General features: G+C 55.6%; 1 protein-coding gene across 1 annotated transcript; it reads right to left on the bottom strand.

The window, feature by feature from the left end:
• Positions 1 to 28: 28 nt before the first annotated feature.
• On the bottom strand, positions 29 to 13527 carry PEX6 (peroxisomal biogenesis factor 6). The gene is made up of 17 exons (XM_043907494.1): positions 12559 to 13527; positions 10707 to 10870; positions 10161 to 10244; positions 5828 to 5930; positions 5428 to 5561; positions 4686 to 4797; positions 3818 to 4026; positions 3054 to 3249; positions 2782 to 2858; positions 2514 to 2646; positions 2227 to 2432; positions 2029 to 2090; positions 1737 to 1845; positions 1350 to 1466; positions 1156 to 1233; positions 856 to 995; positions 29 to 660 (listed from the first exon to the last, which is right to left on the bottom strand). The coding sequence occupies exons 1-17, from the start codon at positions 13438 to 13440 to the stop codon at positions 524 to 526; spliced, it is 2943 nt and encodes a 980-aa protein (XP_043763429.1). The 5' UTR covers positions 13441 to 13527; the 3' UTR covers positions 29 to 523.
• Positions 13528 to 13726: the final 199 nt, after the last annotated feature.

The raw sequence follows: 13726 nt of genomic DNA on the forward strand, positions 1-13726 counted from the left end.
ACACCGACCTTTCAGACTGCAACTCCAGCAGGGGGCAGCACACACTTTATTTTCAGGCCCAAATGGGGCTTCCCTGGTGGCTCAGATGGTGAAGAACCCGCCTGCAATGCGGGAGATTTGGGTTTTGATCCCTGGGTTGGGAAGACATCCCTGGAGAAGGGAACGGCTACCCGCTCCAGTATTCTGGCCTGGAGAATTCCGTGGACAGAGGAGTCTGGCAGGCTCCTGTGTCCAATGGGTCACAAAGAATCGGACACAACTGAGAGATTTCCACAGTTCCCACCGGGGCTTCCCTCAGGGCCTGACCCCTCCTCCTGAGCAAAGGGGCCTGAGGGTTGGAGCTGGCCCGGAGGGCGGACAGGTCCGAAGAGGGTGCGTCCTGAGCTCTCCTGGGGCTCCCGATGGCACTTAGCACCCAGGGGGTTGCCCGGAGGTAGGCAGCATTCAGGTGGGCGGGTGGTGGCGTTTGGTCTCTCAGGGCTCCGTGAGCCCCTGTGGGCAGGTCCCAGGCAGCAGGGGGCTCCTAGCAGGCGGCAAACTTGCGTTGGATGCGCTTGTACCGGAGCAGCTCGTGCTCGCTGACCGAGGGCTGCAGCCGGGCTGCGGCCTGCAGCAGGTCCTCCATGGTGAGCAGCAGGGCTGAGCTCCCGGGCTCCAGGCCTGGGGTTGACAAGGGGAGGTGAGGACAGCTGGGGCACGGATGCTGTGGTCTCTGCCCGAGCAGGGGAGCACCCTGGGTAGGCACCTTCTTGCCCGGAGTCCCCCAGGGGTCAATAGACCCTCCTCTGAAATCCAGAAGCAGGCCTCATGCCCACTAGGTTTCTGGTTGACCTCTGGGCCGGGGGAGCGGCTCACCTTCCTCCAGGTCCCGAACTCGGCGTTTGAGGGCAGCTGTCATGGCGTCGGAGCATAAGGAGTAGAGGTCGGCGCCCGTCAGCTGGGGCGGGCAGTGGTCGAGGACGTCCACCAGGCTCACAGAGGGCTCCAGCCTGAACCTGTTGTAGGGATACAGGAGAGAAAGAGTCCTACTTGGCTTCCCCGACTCCATCAGAAGGCATCTCTGACCAGCTTATTGAGGGCTTTGCACTCATATTCTATCCATCCCATGGCCCAAGCCCCTGGGGGCGGGGGAGGTCTCCCTCTAATGGGGCATACTTGCGTGTGATGGCGCTCAGAACACGGAGCTGGGAGGCGCGGTCCTCGTTCACCCCCACAAACACCAGCTTGTCAAACCTTTAGGGAGATAGGTGGGTGTCAGGGAGCCTGGCGTGAGGGTGGAGAGGCACAGACAGGGGTCGCGGGACAAGCCCAGAGGGGCCTGGTGGAAGTGAGAGGGACGGGGTGCACACCTGCCGGGCCGCAGGAGGGCGGGGTCCAGCAGGTCTGGTCTGTTGGTGGCTCCGATCACGAACACATCCTGGGTGCTGTGAAGCCCGTCCAGCTCGGCCAGGAGCTGTGACACCACCCTGTGAAGGAGGGAGTGAGAACGAGAGTGCTCGGGGCATCCTCACCCTCTCCCCTCCACCGGGTGCCCCTCTGTCTGATCGTGCCCTGTGGACCCTGCCACCCTGGCCCCCATCTCCTCAAAACCCCACACCCAACTCCACGGCCCCTTTTAGCTTCTGCTACATGATCACAGAACCAGAAGGGCAGGAACTCTTTGGGCGGCAAAGACCAGTGCAACCTGTCTCACATCCCTCCGTCTTGGACCCTAGAATCCTGGCTCAGACCCCCACCTGTCCATCACACCTCCAGAGTCTCCACTTCGCCCCCGATTTGGGGCCAAGGAGTCCAGTTCATCAAAGAAGATGATGCAGGGAGCTGCGGCCCTGGCCCGGGCAAACACTGAGGAGAGAGGGGCCCATAGGACGGGGTGGGGGTTAGATGTCAGGAGATGGGGAGGGCAACCCAGGTTGACAGCTGATCACTAGCACTTCAGGTGGAGGCCCCTCCAGGCAGGAACCTGACCTGGAGAGAGGAGGACTAGCCAGCAGCCTGAGGGCTCTTCCTCCGCCCCCACCCACTCACCTTCCCGTACATTCTCCTCGCTTTGGCCCACGTACATGTTGATGAGCTCGGGCCCTTTCACGCTGTGGGAGGTGATAGGAGAGGGTGAGACTCCTCAAGACGCAGAAACACACAACTGACCTCCTGGCCACACCTCCTACTCCCCAGCCAGTCGCAGACCCCAGTCCACCCACCCTCCTGGCCAGGCCCAGTTGCCACCTGAGGAAGGTGAGGCTGCACTCCGTGGCCACCGCCTTGGCCAGGAGGGTCTTGCCCGTGCCAGGGGGTCCGTGGAGCAGAAGGCCGGAGCGCCTTAGGCCCAGGCTGAGCAGCTCAGGGTGCTCCAGAGGAAGCTGAATCGTCTCTAGAATCTCCTTCTTCACCTCCTGTAGCCCGCCCACGTCGTGCCAGGACACCGAGGGGATCTAGGAGACGGGAAGGGCGTGGCTGGGCACCAGCTGGTGGAGGGCGCTCCGGTCCCACCCCCATGGGCCTCGAGTGTCTACCCTGGGGGCTCCGATGGCCTGGGAGTGAGCGGCCTGCAGCTGCTCCAGCGCCTGCCCGAAGTCCTCAGCCAGGAGAGGGAAGCCCGCCGCACACAGCTCCCCCTCATCCTCCTCACTCAAACCGCCGGCCCAGCTGCAAAGAGAAACCCAGGGAGGCCTGTGGAGGACCAGCCCTGAGGCCTCCTTCCCACCGCGGGCCTCACTTTCCTCCCTCCCTTTCCACCCCCCTGCCTGCGCCTCTTGCCCCTCCTGCGCCCAGCTTCTTTACCCTGAGTTCTTGATCCTGCTGCAGGCTGCCCGGCTGCTGTGGGTCAAAAGGGCATAGAGATCCCCCACCACAAAGCCCTGGGGACGCACAGGAGAGCACACGTCAGCAGGGCACAGTAGGCCGGCACCCTCGGGGGGAGGGAGGGGAGGTCCCCTGGCTGGTGCCAAGGCCCAGCGCTGAGGCCTCGGGTTTTCTACCCTCACCTGCGTGGCAGCAGGACTGCCCCCCAACAGAGAGCGCAGGGAGGCCGGCGCCCTGTCGGGGGTACTCACCGCACACCGCCGCGCCAGCTGCGCCAAGTTCACCTCTTGGCCCAGGGGGAGGTGGGCGGTGAGGGCCCGGAGGATGCTGAGCCGCTGCGCCTCCGCTAGCACGGGCACCTCCAGCTCATGGGGAAACGCCGTCTGCACGTCCGCGGGCAGGTCCTGGGCCCGGCTGGTGGTGGCCACGACCAGCAGGGGAGGGCAGCTGTGGACAGGGAGCGGGTCCTGAGGGTGGGAAGGTGGCCGGCAGCCCCTGAGTGCAGCCTCGTCCCGAGGCTGGTGCAGGAGGGTGGCTGGGGGGCAGGGATGGGAGAGGGAGATGGGAGCCCCAAAGCTTCCCAGATGGGGCATCCCCCTACACACAGGGAGCTCAATGAGGGCAGAGGCTGTGCTTCAGCGTTCCCCAAGAAACAGCCCATGGCTCAGTCAGTAAAGAATCTGCCTACAATGCAAGAGAATGCGGGTGCAATCCCTGGGTTGGGAAGATCCCCTGGAAAAGGGAATGGCAACCCACTCCAGTATTCTTGCCTGGAGAATCCCATGGACAGAGGAGCCTGGTGGGCTACAGTCCATGGGGTCGCAGAGTTGGACATGATCGAGCAACTAAGCACATATAAGAAGTAACAGGGCCCGCACCCTCCTCCCTCTGGGCACCCCATCCCCTCAGCTCAGGGCTGCCTGGAGAGCCGCCAGGTGGCTGTCTGAGAAGCCACTGAGGGAGTGGGGGAGAGTGCTGGACCCCCCTCCTTTCTCCGCTCAGCGCTGGATGCTACCTGGAGAGCGGGTCTTCATCCAGCAGGAGGTGACGCAGCGTGGCCACCACCCGGGCGTCCTCGCCTAGTCCATCACGGTCCCGGCCCAGCAGGTCCACGGCTGTCAGCAAAAGAACCACTGGCCGGCAACACCGGGCCCGGGAGAAAGTGGCCTGCAGTTTTGTCTCCACAGCACCGCTACTGTCTGCACAGAGGCTGGAGCAGGGCACCTGGGGAGGGGGTCCCGATGGGCCTGTGAGCAAGGCAAGGGGCAGGCCTGACCGGGGCAGGAGAATGGGGGGAGGGGTCAGAAGGTACAAGCCGTCTTTTAGGAGGGTGGGGACGGGGGCAGAAGGTAACACTGGCCAAGCCCTAACTCTTTTCCCTAACCACATTCCCTGGACTGCCCACCAAAACCTTGGTGTGTCCTCTTTTTAAAATTATTAATTTTATTTTTGGCTGCACTGGGTCTTCCTTGCTGTGCATGGGCTTTCTTTGCAGCGAGTGGGGGCTACTCTCTAGTTGCAGCATGCAGGTTTCTCATTGCGGTGGCTTCTCTTGTTGCAGAGCTCGGGCTCCAGGGCACGTGGGTTTCAGTAGTTGTGGTGCAGGGGCTTAGCTGCTCTGCAGCATGTGGAGTCTTCCTGGATCAGGGATCAAACTTGTGCCCCCTTCACTGGCAGACAGATTCTTAACCACCGGACCACCAAGGAAGTCCCAGAGTGTCCTTCTTGAGAGCATCTCTTGGTAGCTCAGCATCACAGCACTATGCCTGATCCACTGGCCCAATGGGCTGAAGTGGTAGAGCCTAGCTAGTGGTCAGAGGGGAGAGGGAGACTACGGGCTGCAGAGGAGATGGAGTTGGGGGTCTACTCTCTAGGACCCTCACCTTCAATAAGTGGAGCCCAAGGCGGCTGCAGGCGGCAGTGACTGCAGTGGTCTTCCCACTGCCTGGGGGGCCCCGTAGAAGGACACTGCCAGTCCCTGTCAGCAGGGCACCCCTGCAACCGGAGAACAGACGTTTGCTTCCTCCATCCTGCCCAGAAGGGAGTCCCCAGTGACACAGGCATCCTTGGGTCCAGAAAGCAGACACTCTCCTTGAGGCACCCCTCCCCGCCAGGGCCACCACTACATGGTGAGGCCGTATTTCCCATACCATCAGTGGAATTCTGGCAGGGACCTGGGGCATATTCAGCAGACTAAATTCTTTTTGTCATCAGTGAAGCCTTGGCTGTTCTGTTTGGTCTGGATTGTATGGAGGGAATTAGGGAGGGGTCTGTGACTACACGTGGGCCAGTGGCATAAGGACCTTGTCTTTCAGGGCCCAGGTGGTGAAGGTTGGGATGACTAGCGGGCTCCCCAAGGGAAGGGCAGCCTCAGAGACAAATGACCATGGGGGAAAGCCTCCCTCCACAGCTGACCTTGGAGGGCAGAGGTTACTCCAGAAAAGAAGTCTGGGAATTTGCTTATGGGCGGGACATGGGCTAGTGGCCTGGGCCCGATGGTTGGAGGGAGGCCCACCCAATCCCACCATGGCCAGGGCATCAGGCACTGCTTGTCTGGCCTGCTGCTCCTCTGGGGATGCTCCAGGCAGGCTTCTCTCACACCGAGGCTGCAGCCTCCTCACTCACCCTGGCTGGAGGCGAGGCTTCAGGGCAGCACAGAGCTCGGTCACCAAGGCCTCCAGGCCTGGAGGAGACAAGCTGCTCCAGGGAGTGGAGTCCCCTGAAGGAAGCCTTGGAACGAGGCTCAGGGTAGAACCCACCTGTGAAAGGTGGGAGGAAGCTTTAGTTTCTAGAAGTTCTTTTTGATTTACTTTATTGAAGTATGGTTGATTTACAATGTGGTGTTATTTTCTACCATACGGCACAGTGATTCAGTTATACACGTACATAAAAGTTTGCATCTACTAATCCCGAACTCCCACTCCATGCCTTCCCCAACTCCTTCCCCCTTGGCAGCCACAAGTTTGTTCTCTGGAAGTTCTTTCTGCTCCTTTCCCCAGGTCAACCCCCACCGCCAGGGCCTCACCAAGTACAAGGAGGTATGGGTGGTGTCGGCTAAGTAGGCTCTGTCTTGCCCATCTGGAGCCTCCCCAACTGTTTTCTTCACTTTAAAAAACATCTCTTGCCACCTGCAGGGAAAGAGGCCCAGTGAACCCCAGATCCAGAGCCCCCATCCACCCCTCCTTAAGGGCAAGGCGCTGCCTCAATCAGAGGTCTGCTGCAGGGACAAATGGAAGAGCAGCACAAAGAAATGCCCCCCAGATGTGGCAGAGGTGGGGAGGAAGCGGGGGATGTGGTGGTAAAGGAAAGCAGGTGGTCTTCTTTATCTCTCTGACGGGATCATACACATTTTGAGAGCAGGAGCTGTGCCTGTCCTTGGCTTCCCTCATACCAACATCACCTTGACGGTGTGTTTCTCCTGCCTACTCACCCCAACGGGAGAAGCCACTGCCGCACCAAGCAGTGACCATCTGACCGTGTTCACTAGCTTGAGAACACAGACTCTCCCTCAAATATGCACCCACCAAAAAAAAAAAAAAAAAAAGTACCACCAAGGCCACCCAAAACCTAAGAAAGAGTCCTCAGCTCTTACTCAGTCACCCACAAGATCTAATTGCAAGCAGATTCCTTCATAATGACATTTAGTGATTAATGATTCTCTATGTGGGCTGTACATTAGAATTATCTGTGAAACTTAAAAAAAAAACAAAAACCCAACATCTCTCACATACTGTGATTCTATTCAGTAGAGGAGTGGTTGCCAGAAGCAGAGGGAAGGAGGGAATGGGGAGTGACTGCTGGTGGGTGGGGGTTTCTTTCTGGGGTGAGGAAAATGTTTTGGAATTAGTGATGTTGATGGCACAACCCTGTGAATATACTAAAAGCCGCTGAATTATATACCTTAAAAGTGTGAATTTTATGGTATGTGAACTATATCTGAATTTTACAATGAACATTTTCCTTTCTTTGGGGAAAAAAAAAAAAAAAAGACTGCACAGGCTCTAGCCTCACCCTGATTCTGCTCTAATAGGTCTGGGGTGGGGCTCAGGCATTTTTATTTTTCAAAAGCTCCCAGCCATAACCAGGGCTGTGTAGTCACTGGGTAGTGTTAGAGTGAGTTAGGCTTACTTAACCTACTAAGGGGGCGAGGGTAGCAGACAGCAATTACTGGTCCAGTTTTCCAGATAGAGAGAGGAACTACTCCCATCTTTAAGCCTCAGGCAGCACGGCGATGGCAGAGCCTGGGCCTCTTTCAGGTCTAACTGGGGTACAAATTCCTTTGCTGTGTCCCACAGTCACACAGCTGCTCCCTCTGGCAGAAGAGAAGGGTGGGGGTGGGAACGCCTTCACGTGGAAGAGGAGGCATATTAGGTTAGGAACTACCACCAGAGGCGCTGACTGTGATAACTGGAACATAAGGAAAGCTGTCCCACTGGTTTTTTCTGTTTGTTTGGTTGGCTGCACTGTGTGGTTGGTGGCGTCTTAGTTCCCCAACCGAGGACTGAGCCCAGCCCTGGCAATGAAAACAGTGAGTCCTTACCACTGGACCCCCAGGGAATTCCCTGTCTTACTGCTCTTCATTATAAATAAGTGTTGTTAGCTGCTCAGGCATGTCCGACTCAGTGGGACCCCAAGGACTGTAGCTCGCCAGGCTCCTCTGTCCATGGGATTCTCCAGGCAGCAATACTGGAGTGGGCTGCCATTCCCATCTCCAAGGGAATCGAACCCATCTTCCCAACCCAGGAATCGAACCCAGATCTCCCGCATTGCAGGCAGATTCTTTCCTGTCTGAGCCACCAGGGAAGCCCATAAATAAGTGATGGGTGGGCCTACAACCTAGACTCTCAATCAAGCTGAACCACCTCAGATGCATCTGGCAGCCAGTGGAATCCAAGGAGGAAGAGCACTGGGGCAGGGAGGGGGGAGGGAGACACGCCCACCTCTCCCCCAACAATCCCCCATCCCCACCGCCCCACTCTCCGTCCATGGAGCGTGGATGGGCCACCTCAGCGAGGTGAGCCAGACCTCTGGAACATATCTGGACACTGCTGGGGGACACGGGGTTGCATTCCTGAGAGCCAGACAGCAGACAGTGGTGCTTGATCCCCGTGCCCGGCCTGGTGTGGGAGGTGGCGCAGAGGGGAGTAGGATAGGTTGCACCACCCCCAGTGGACTTCCGTGCCAGGGATCAGGGGAGCCTCCGTCCAGGGAGCCTCTTATCAAGTCCAGGCAGTTAGGGGGTACAGCACTCATCTCTGTCCTTGGACCCATCTGCCCACCCGGCCCTGCCTTTCCAAACCCACCCAGAGGTAAGAACTACGTGCTCAGCACCCAGAGGAGGGAGGCAGGTCTCCAAGGGGCCGATATGGTGGAGGTCCAGGAACAGAACTGGCTTGCTAGTCTATTTCAGGAGGGTTGAGTGCCTGTTTTCCTTTCAAAGTACAAAGGGTGGGCATTCTGCAGCTTTCCTACAGAGAGCTAGCTCATAGACAGTTGCTCTATTTAAGATGGACTTCCCAGGTGGCAGAGTGGTAAAGAATTTGCCTGCCAATGCAGGAGATGCAAGAGACATGGGTTCAATCCATGGGTCAGGAAATCCCCTGGAGCAGGAAATGGCAACCTATTCCAGTATTCTTGCCTGGAAAAGTTCATGGACAGAAGAGTCTGGTGGGCTACAGTCCAGGGGGTCACCAAGAGCCAGACACGACTGAGCACACACACGCACAAGATGTAAAACAGAAGTGGGAAGGACAGAGAGCAGCTGGGCATTCTCCACCAGGCTCCAGTTGTAAATTTGATGGGAAAGCTCAAAGAAGCACCCTGGAGCACCAAATGGAATTACACATGGCACCACCAGGCCCCTCCTCTGGGTACCACAGCCCTGAAATTGGAGAGACTGAGCACTGGCCAGAACCAAGCTCTGAATGTTGACCAAAGCTAAATTAGGTACTCCAAACAAGGCACTGCTCTCTTAGCAGAGGACCCTGGCTGGCTTGGCCTGAGACCCCGGGCATGATGGCTCTTGTGCCCAAGTTTCTGCAGAGTGGTCCCACCACCTCACTGGAAATTTCCTGGAAAGTTGGGTTAGTGTCTTCTTCCTCTAATAAATCCTTATAGGAAATCCATCTGGGGGTAGGAAGCTACACATTTTCCCCCTTCACATAAAGCCAAGCAGTCTCTGAATTCTGAATTTTTTTTGGTTGCATCATGTGGTATCTTAGTTCCCCCATCAGGGATCGAACCTGCTCACCCTGCATTGGGAGTGCAGTCTTAACCACGGGAAGTCTTTGCCTTACCATTTCATATGCAGTCTCTGCAGTCAGAATCAACAGGAGGAGGAGAAAGGTTGGCCTCCTTGTTTTGGGTCCCTGGCTCAGTTACACTCTCTTTCTCACTCTCTGTTGAGGATATGGAAAGACAGCAGGCCTCTCAAGGGCAAATCCCTTCCTCTCCTGTCTTGGGAGACAAGACTGAAAAGCATGTGCACATTCTATCCATTACAGCAGAAACCATGATGGTACTGGGGCTCCTCCGGCTCAGTGTACGGGAGGTGTGGCCCAAACAACACTGGTTGAGAATGGAAAGCAGGGCTTCCCTGATGGCTCAGTGGTAAACAATCCACCTGCCAATGCAAGAGACACGCATCTGATCCCTGGTGAGGGAAAATCCCATATGCCGTGGAGCAACTAAGCCCATGTGCTACAACTATTGAGCCCGTGCTCCAGAGCTGGGGAGCCACAACTACTGAAGTCTACATGCCCCAGAACGTGTGCTCTGCAACAAGAGAAGCCGCTGCAATGAGAAGTTAGTGCACCTTGAGAGTAGCCCCCACTTTCTCCAACTCGACAAAAGTCCACACAGTAATGAAGTCCCAGCACAGCCAAAATATAAAATAAATAAATAAACAAATAAAACTATTTTAAAAAGAATGGAAAGCAGGGGGGACTTCCCTGGAGATTCAGTGGTTAAAACGCTGAGCTTCCACTGCAAGGGCTGTGAGTTCAATCCCTGGTTGGGGGAGTTCCCCATGCCACGAGGTGCAGCCAAAAAAAAAAAAAAGAAAGTGAGGAATCCCACCTTGGACTAGGCCATTAAACCATTCTTAGTGCTTTACTATACCTAGGACCACCGATCAATTTGAGGATAAACAGCTCCCAAAGCCAGCAGGCAGTGGCTCTTAATTCTCTTTTCAGTCACACGCCTATTTGAGAACATGAAGAGAGTAGGTACCTTCTCTCCCGAAAAACATGCATGACAACAACAAAATGTTCTTATGCACAGAATTATTCCATTCAACTTGAGGACTCCTTGCACGCAGATTAAGAACCCCAGCTGCTGGAGAGTAGCCAGCTCCATACCTGGGCAGTTTCTCTGGGCTTCCTTCCAGGATCTCTACTTGCCCAACTGTTGGCACACACAGGACATCCCCTTCCTGGACTGCCCTGTAACACAGCGGTAGGCCTGGTCAGCTCACAATGGGGGTTAATGGCAGGCGCCTGACATATCCCCACATGCCCCACCCTCTCAACCGGCAGACTGTTTCTCGGGGGCCTACTGCCCACCCAGAGATCCCAAGCAGTTGTCCAGAGAACAAGCCTGACCTAGAAAGAGCTTTGGAATACGGCAGAGAGGGGATCAGAGACCAGAGAGAGGGGCAAAGCAGGATCCTGGCTTTTTGGGGGCCTCCTCAAATCAAAGTGGTTTCTCAATCTAGAATGTCTGGATTTACCCTCCTGGCCCAGATTTCTCTTGTCTGACACACCAGGAGGCTTCTAGCCACCATACTGCCTTAAACCGCGGCTTTTTAAAATCAGAGGCTTTCTGGTATCTGAATCTCAGGCCTGGGATAGGAGGAGTTCATTGAGGGTGGTGTGCTACCCTCCTGTAAGGGGGAAGCGGCTAACCTGGGTGTCTGAAAGTGCCGGTAAAGGACATGGTCATAGTTCCCATTAGTGCTGTAGTGAGGAGACGACACAATTTCGATGTGTAACTCTTTGGCAAACGGAGGCCCAGGCAGCACTGAGCAGCTTCCTTTGTCTTCAGGGGTGCTGGAGCCCTCCAAATACCTCTATGAGAGAAATAACCACCGCCTTAGAACCTTCTCCCAAGGACTCAGGCTCTGCCCAGTCTCTTAGCAACCAACACTTCTACTTCCATCCTTTATCCTTCCCATAACCACAAGGGTTGTGGGACAGAAGACCTAAGAGAGTAGAGCTGAAGACCTTTATCTTCCTTAGAAAACAGAAACCTCTCCTAATGGGCACCTGGAAGAGACTTCTGACTCTGACTTTCCTGACTCTAGCTCCAAAAAGTTCAGTGATGATAACCCTTCTGTGACACCTTTATACTGGCCCAGAGCCAGTGAAATGGTAAAGACATTTAATTCCCACCAGCCATTTGAGTGACACCAGGCAACTACTGGGAATATTAATTGGACATTAGCGAGGACACTGAATTCAGGCTCCAGTTAGAGGACATGATCTCACTGAAGCTGAAAGGGCTGGGTCAGGTGAATGAGCTCCTGTCTGAGAGCTCCAGTATTTTTCCTCCATTTAGAAGGAAAGCCACACCTGACTCCCATTCATGCATATCTTTTATCTCTTCTTGATGTCCCACAGCACTAACTAGCTATGCCAGCATTACCTAATATAACTTTCTACAGTGATAGAAATGTTCTATACTTACATGTGGCTACTCAACACTCAACATGTAACGAAAGCAATCAAACAACTGAATTTTTTACTTTACTTACTTTCAGTTGATTTAAAGAACCACCCAGGGGCTAGCAGCTTTCGTACTGGTCAGTGTAGGCCTAAATCATACATCCAGGTGCTTAATTAAATAGTAGACTATATTTGTCCCCCTGAACACAATTATCTTTTATTTTTCCCCCCACAATTATGTTCTTGAAGTAAGTTCCTTAAAGGTAGAAAGCAAAAACTCCTCTTGGATGTATTTAATCTAATATTAAAATTAAACACAAAGCACTAAGGGTAATAAAAAGCCCTTCCCTTCAAGGACAATATACAATTGAGAATTAGAGTATGTGATCATAACAAAACTATAAAATAAAAGCTTTCTGAAAGGTACAAAATGCTATAGGAAGAAGCAATGTTAAATTTGTGTGAGATTTTGCAAGGCTTTAAGAAGCAGGTGGTATCTGTAGAAGGGCCTTGAAGGAGGAGGAGGTTAACGCAATAGGAAGGAACTTGAAGTCAAGGACAGCATGAGCAAAAGATGGAGGTATGATCTTCCATACTACCCAATACAATACTGGAGGTGTGTGCATGCATTCTCAGTCATGTCCAACTTCCACCAGGCTCCTCTGTCCATTGGATTTTACAAGCAAGAATAGGAGTGGGTAGCCATTTCCTCCTCCAAGGGATCTTCCTGATCCAGGGATCAAACCCAGGCCTCCTGCATTGGCAGGTGGATTTGCTGCTACTTGGGAAGCCCAGAATGTTTGTTGGATACATTGCAACAATTTAACAAATAACTGATTAGATTTCGTAGATTACTACACATGATAATTTGGTTGTAATTCTCACCTTTCACCTGAATAGTGAAAGCCTTTCCCTTGCACCAACATGTTTTAATTGTGGAGAATGGATAAATAAGGCTAAGAGGTGTTAAGGGAAAACTCCAAGCTCTAAGGAGTAAAGGATCCAAATTTTACAGCTCTCATCTTCCAATTCAGTTAAGGCAAAGAAGAGATAAAGAGAAGGAAGCATTCCTGATCTCAGTCCTGTATCCTACCTGGATTTTGAGCTCTCCCACGTCCAGGGGATCACAGCCGAGATTAAAAGCCAGAGTGGCAGGCACGAGGGCCAGTCCGTCAGCGAGAGGCTCTCCCGGCTGCCCAGATCCGGCTCCCAGTCTTTCAGAGAGGTCCCAGCGAGGCTCTAGGACTTGGACTGTGGCCAAATGTGGCTGGGAAGTGTTCGATGACTCTCCAGCCCGGGTCACCCACACCCATTCACCCTGGAAGAGGCCGAGGCTGCGGAGACAGCTCCGGCTAACCCCCAGTGCATCTCCAGTCCCTCCCAGAACGCCCCGTAGTCGCCGGACTGTGCCAGAGGCCGCGAAGGAAGACACCACCGGCGGGAGAGGGAGCCGGCTGCTGTTCTCAGCCTCTGGACCCAGTTTGGCCCGCCCACGGAGCTCAGTCACAGCTAGCCGCGTCCCTGGACCCAGCAACCCTTGCAACGCCGGCCGCGTCTCCAGCACCCGCGGTCCGGGCACAGGCAGGGTCTCTCCGCGCCTCACTAGCAACGGCCCGACTCTCGGTCCGAGTCCGGGCCCAGATGAAGTGCCAAGCAGCGCCCAGCCCAGCGACGGGGGCCGCCGCACCGGCCGCGCCCGCACCCACGCCCCGGATCCCAGAGCCAGGAGCTGCAGCAGCGCGCGGCTAACCAGCAGCTGCGGGGGCCCCGGGCCCTGCTCTTCGGTGCCCGCGCCGGGTCCCTCCAGGGCGGCCACCAGCAGCGCCGGACCCGCCGGGCTCTCCCCTGCAGGCCTCAGCGCCAGTACTAGGCCCAGCCCTGCTGCAGGCCACGGGCCCCCGGGCGGCAGCAGCACCGTCAACGGGGGTGTCTCGGTCGGGAAGGGCTCCAGGACTCGCAAGACTGCCAGCGCCATGGTGACAGGAGACCAAAGAGCACAGAGAAGCAGGGCGCCTTCCTGAGCGTGAGAGAAAGACGTCCAGGCGACTCACACGCCGCTTCCGCTTCCGGCAGGGGCGGCCCTAGGGAAGTGGGCGGGGCGTCGGGTGCAAGGGCGTGCTCCAGGAGGGTGAGCTGCGCCTTCGATCGATCCGAAAGGTGTGCCTCGGTGGCAGTAACACAGTCACTGTGGCCGGGTAGTCTACGCACACTGCTTGTGAGACGCGTGTACAGGGATTTACCTTCCGCGCCTGCCTGGGGAG

This window comes from Cervus elaphus, chromosome 7 (genome assembly GCF_910594005.1).
Source record: "Cervus elaphus chromosome 7, mCerEla1.1, whole genome shotgun sequence".
NCBI lineage: Eukaryota > Metazoa > Chordata > Mammalia > Artiodactyla > Cervidae > Cervus > Cervus elaphus.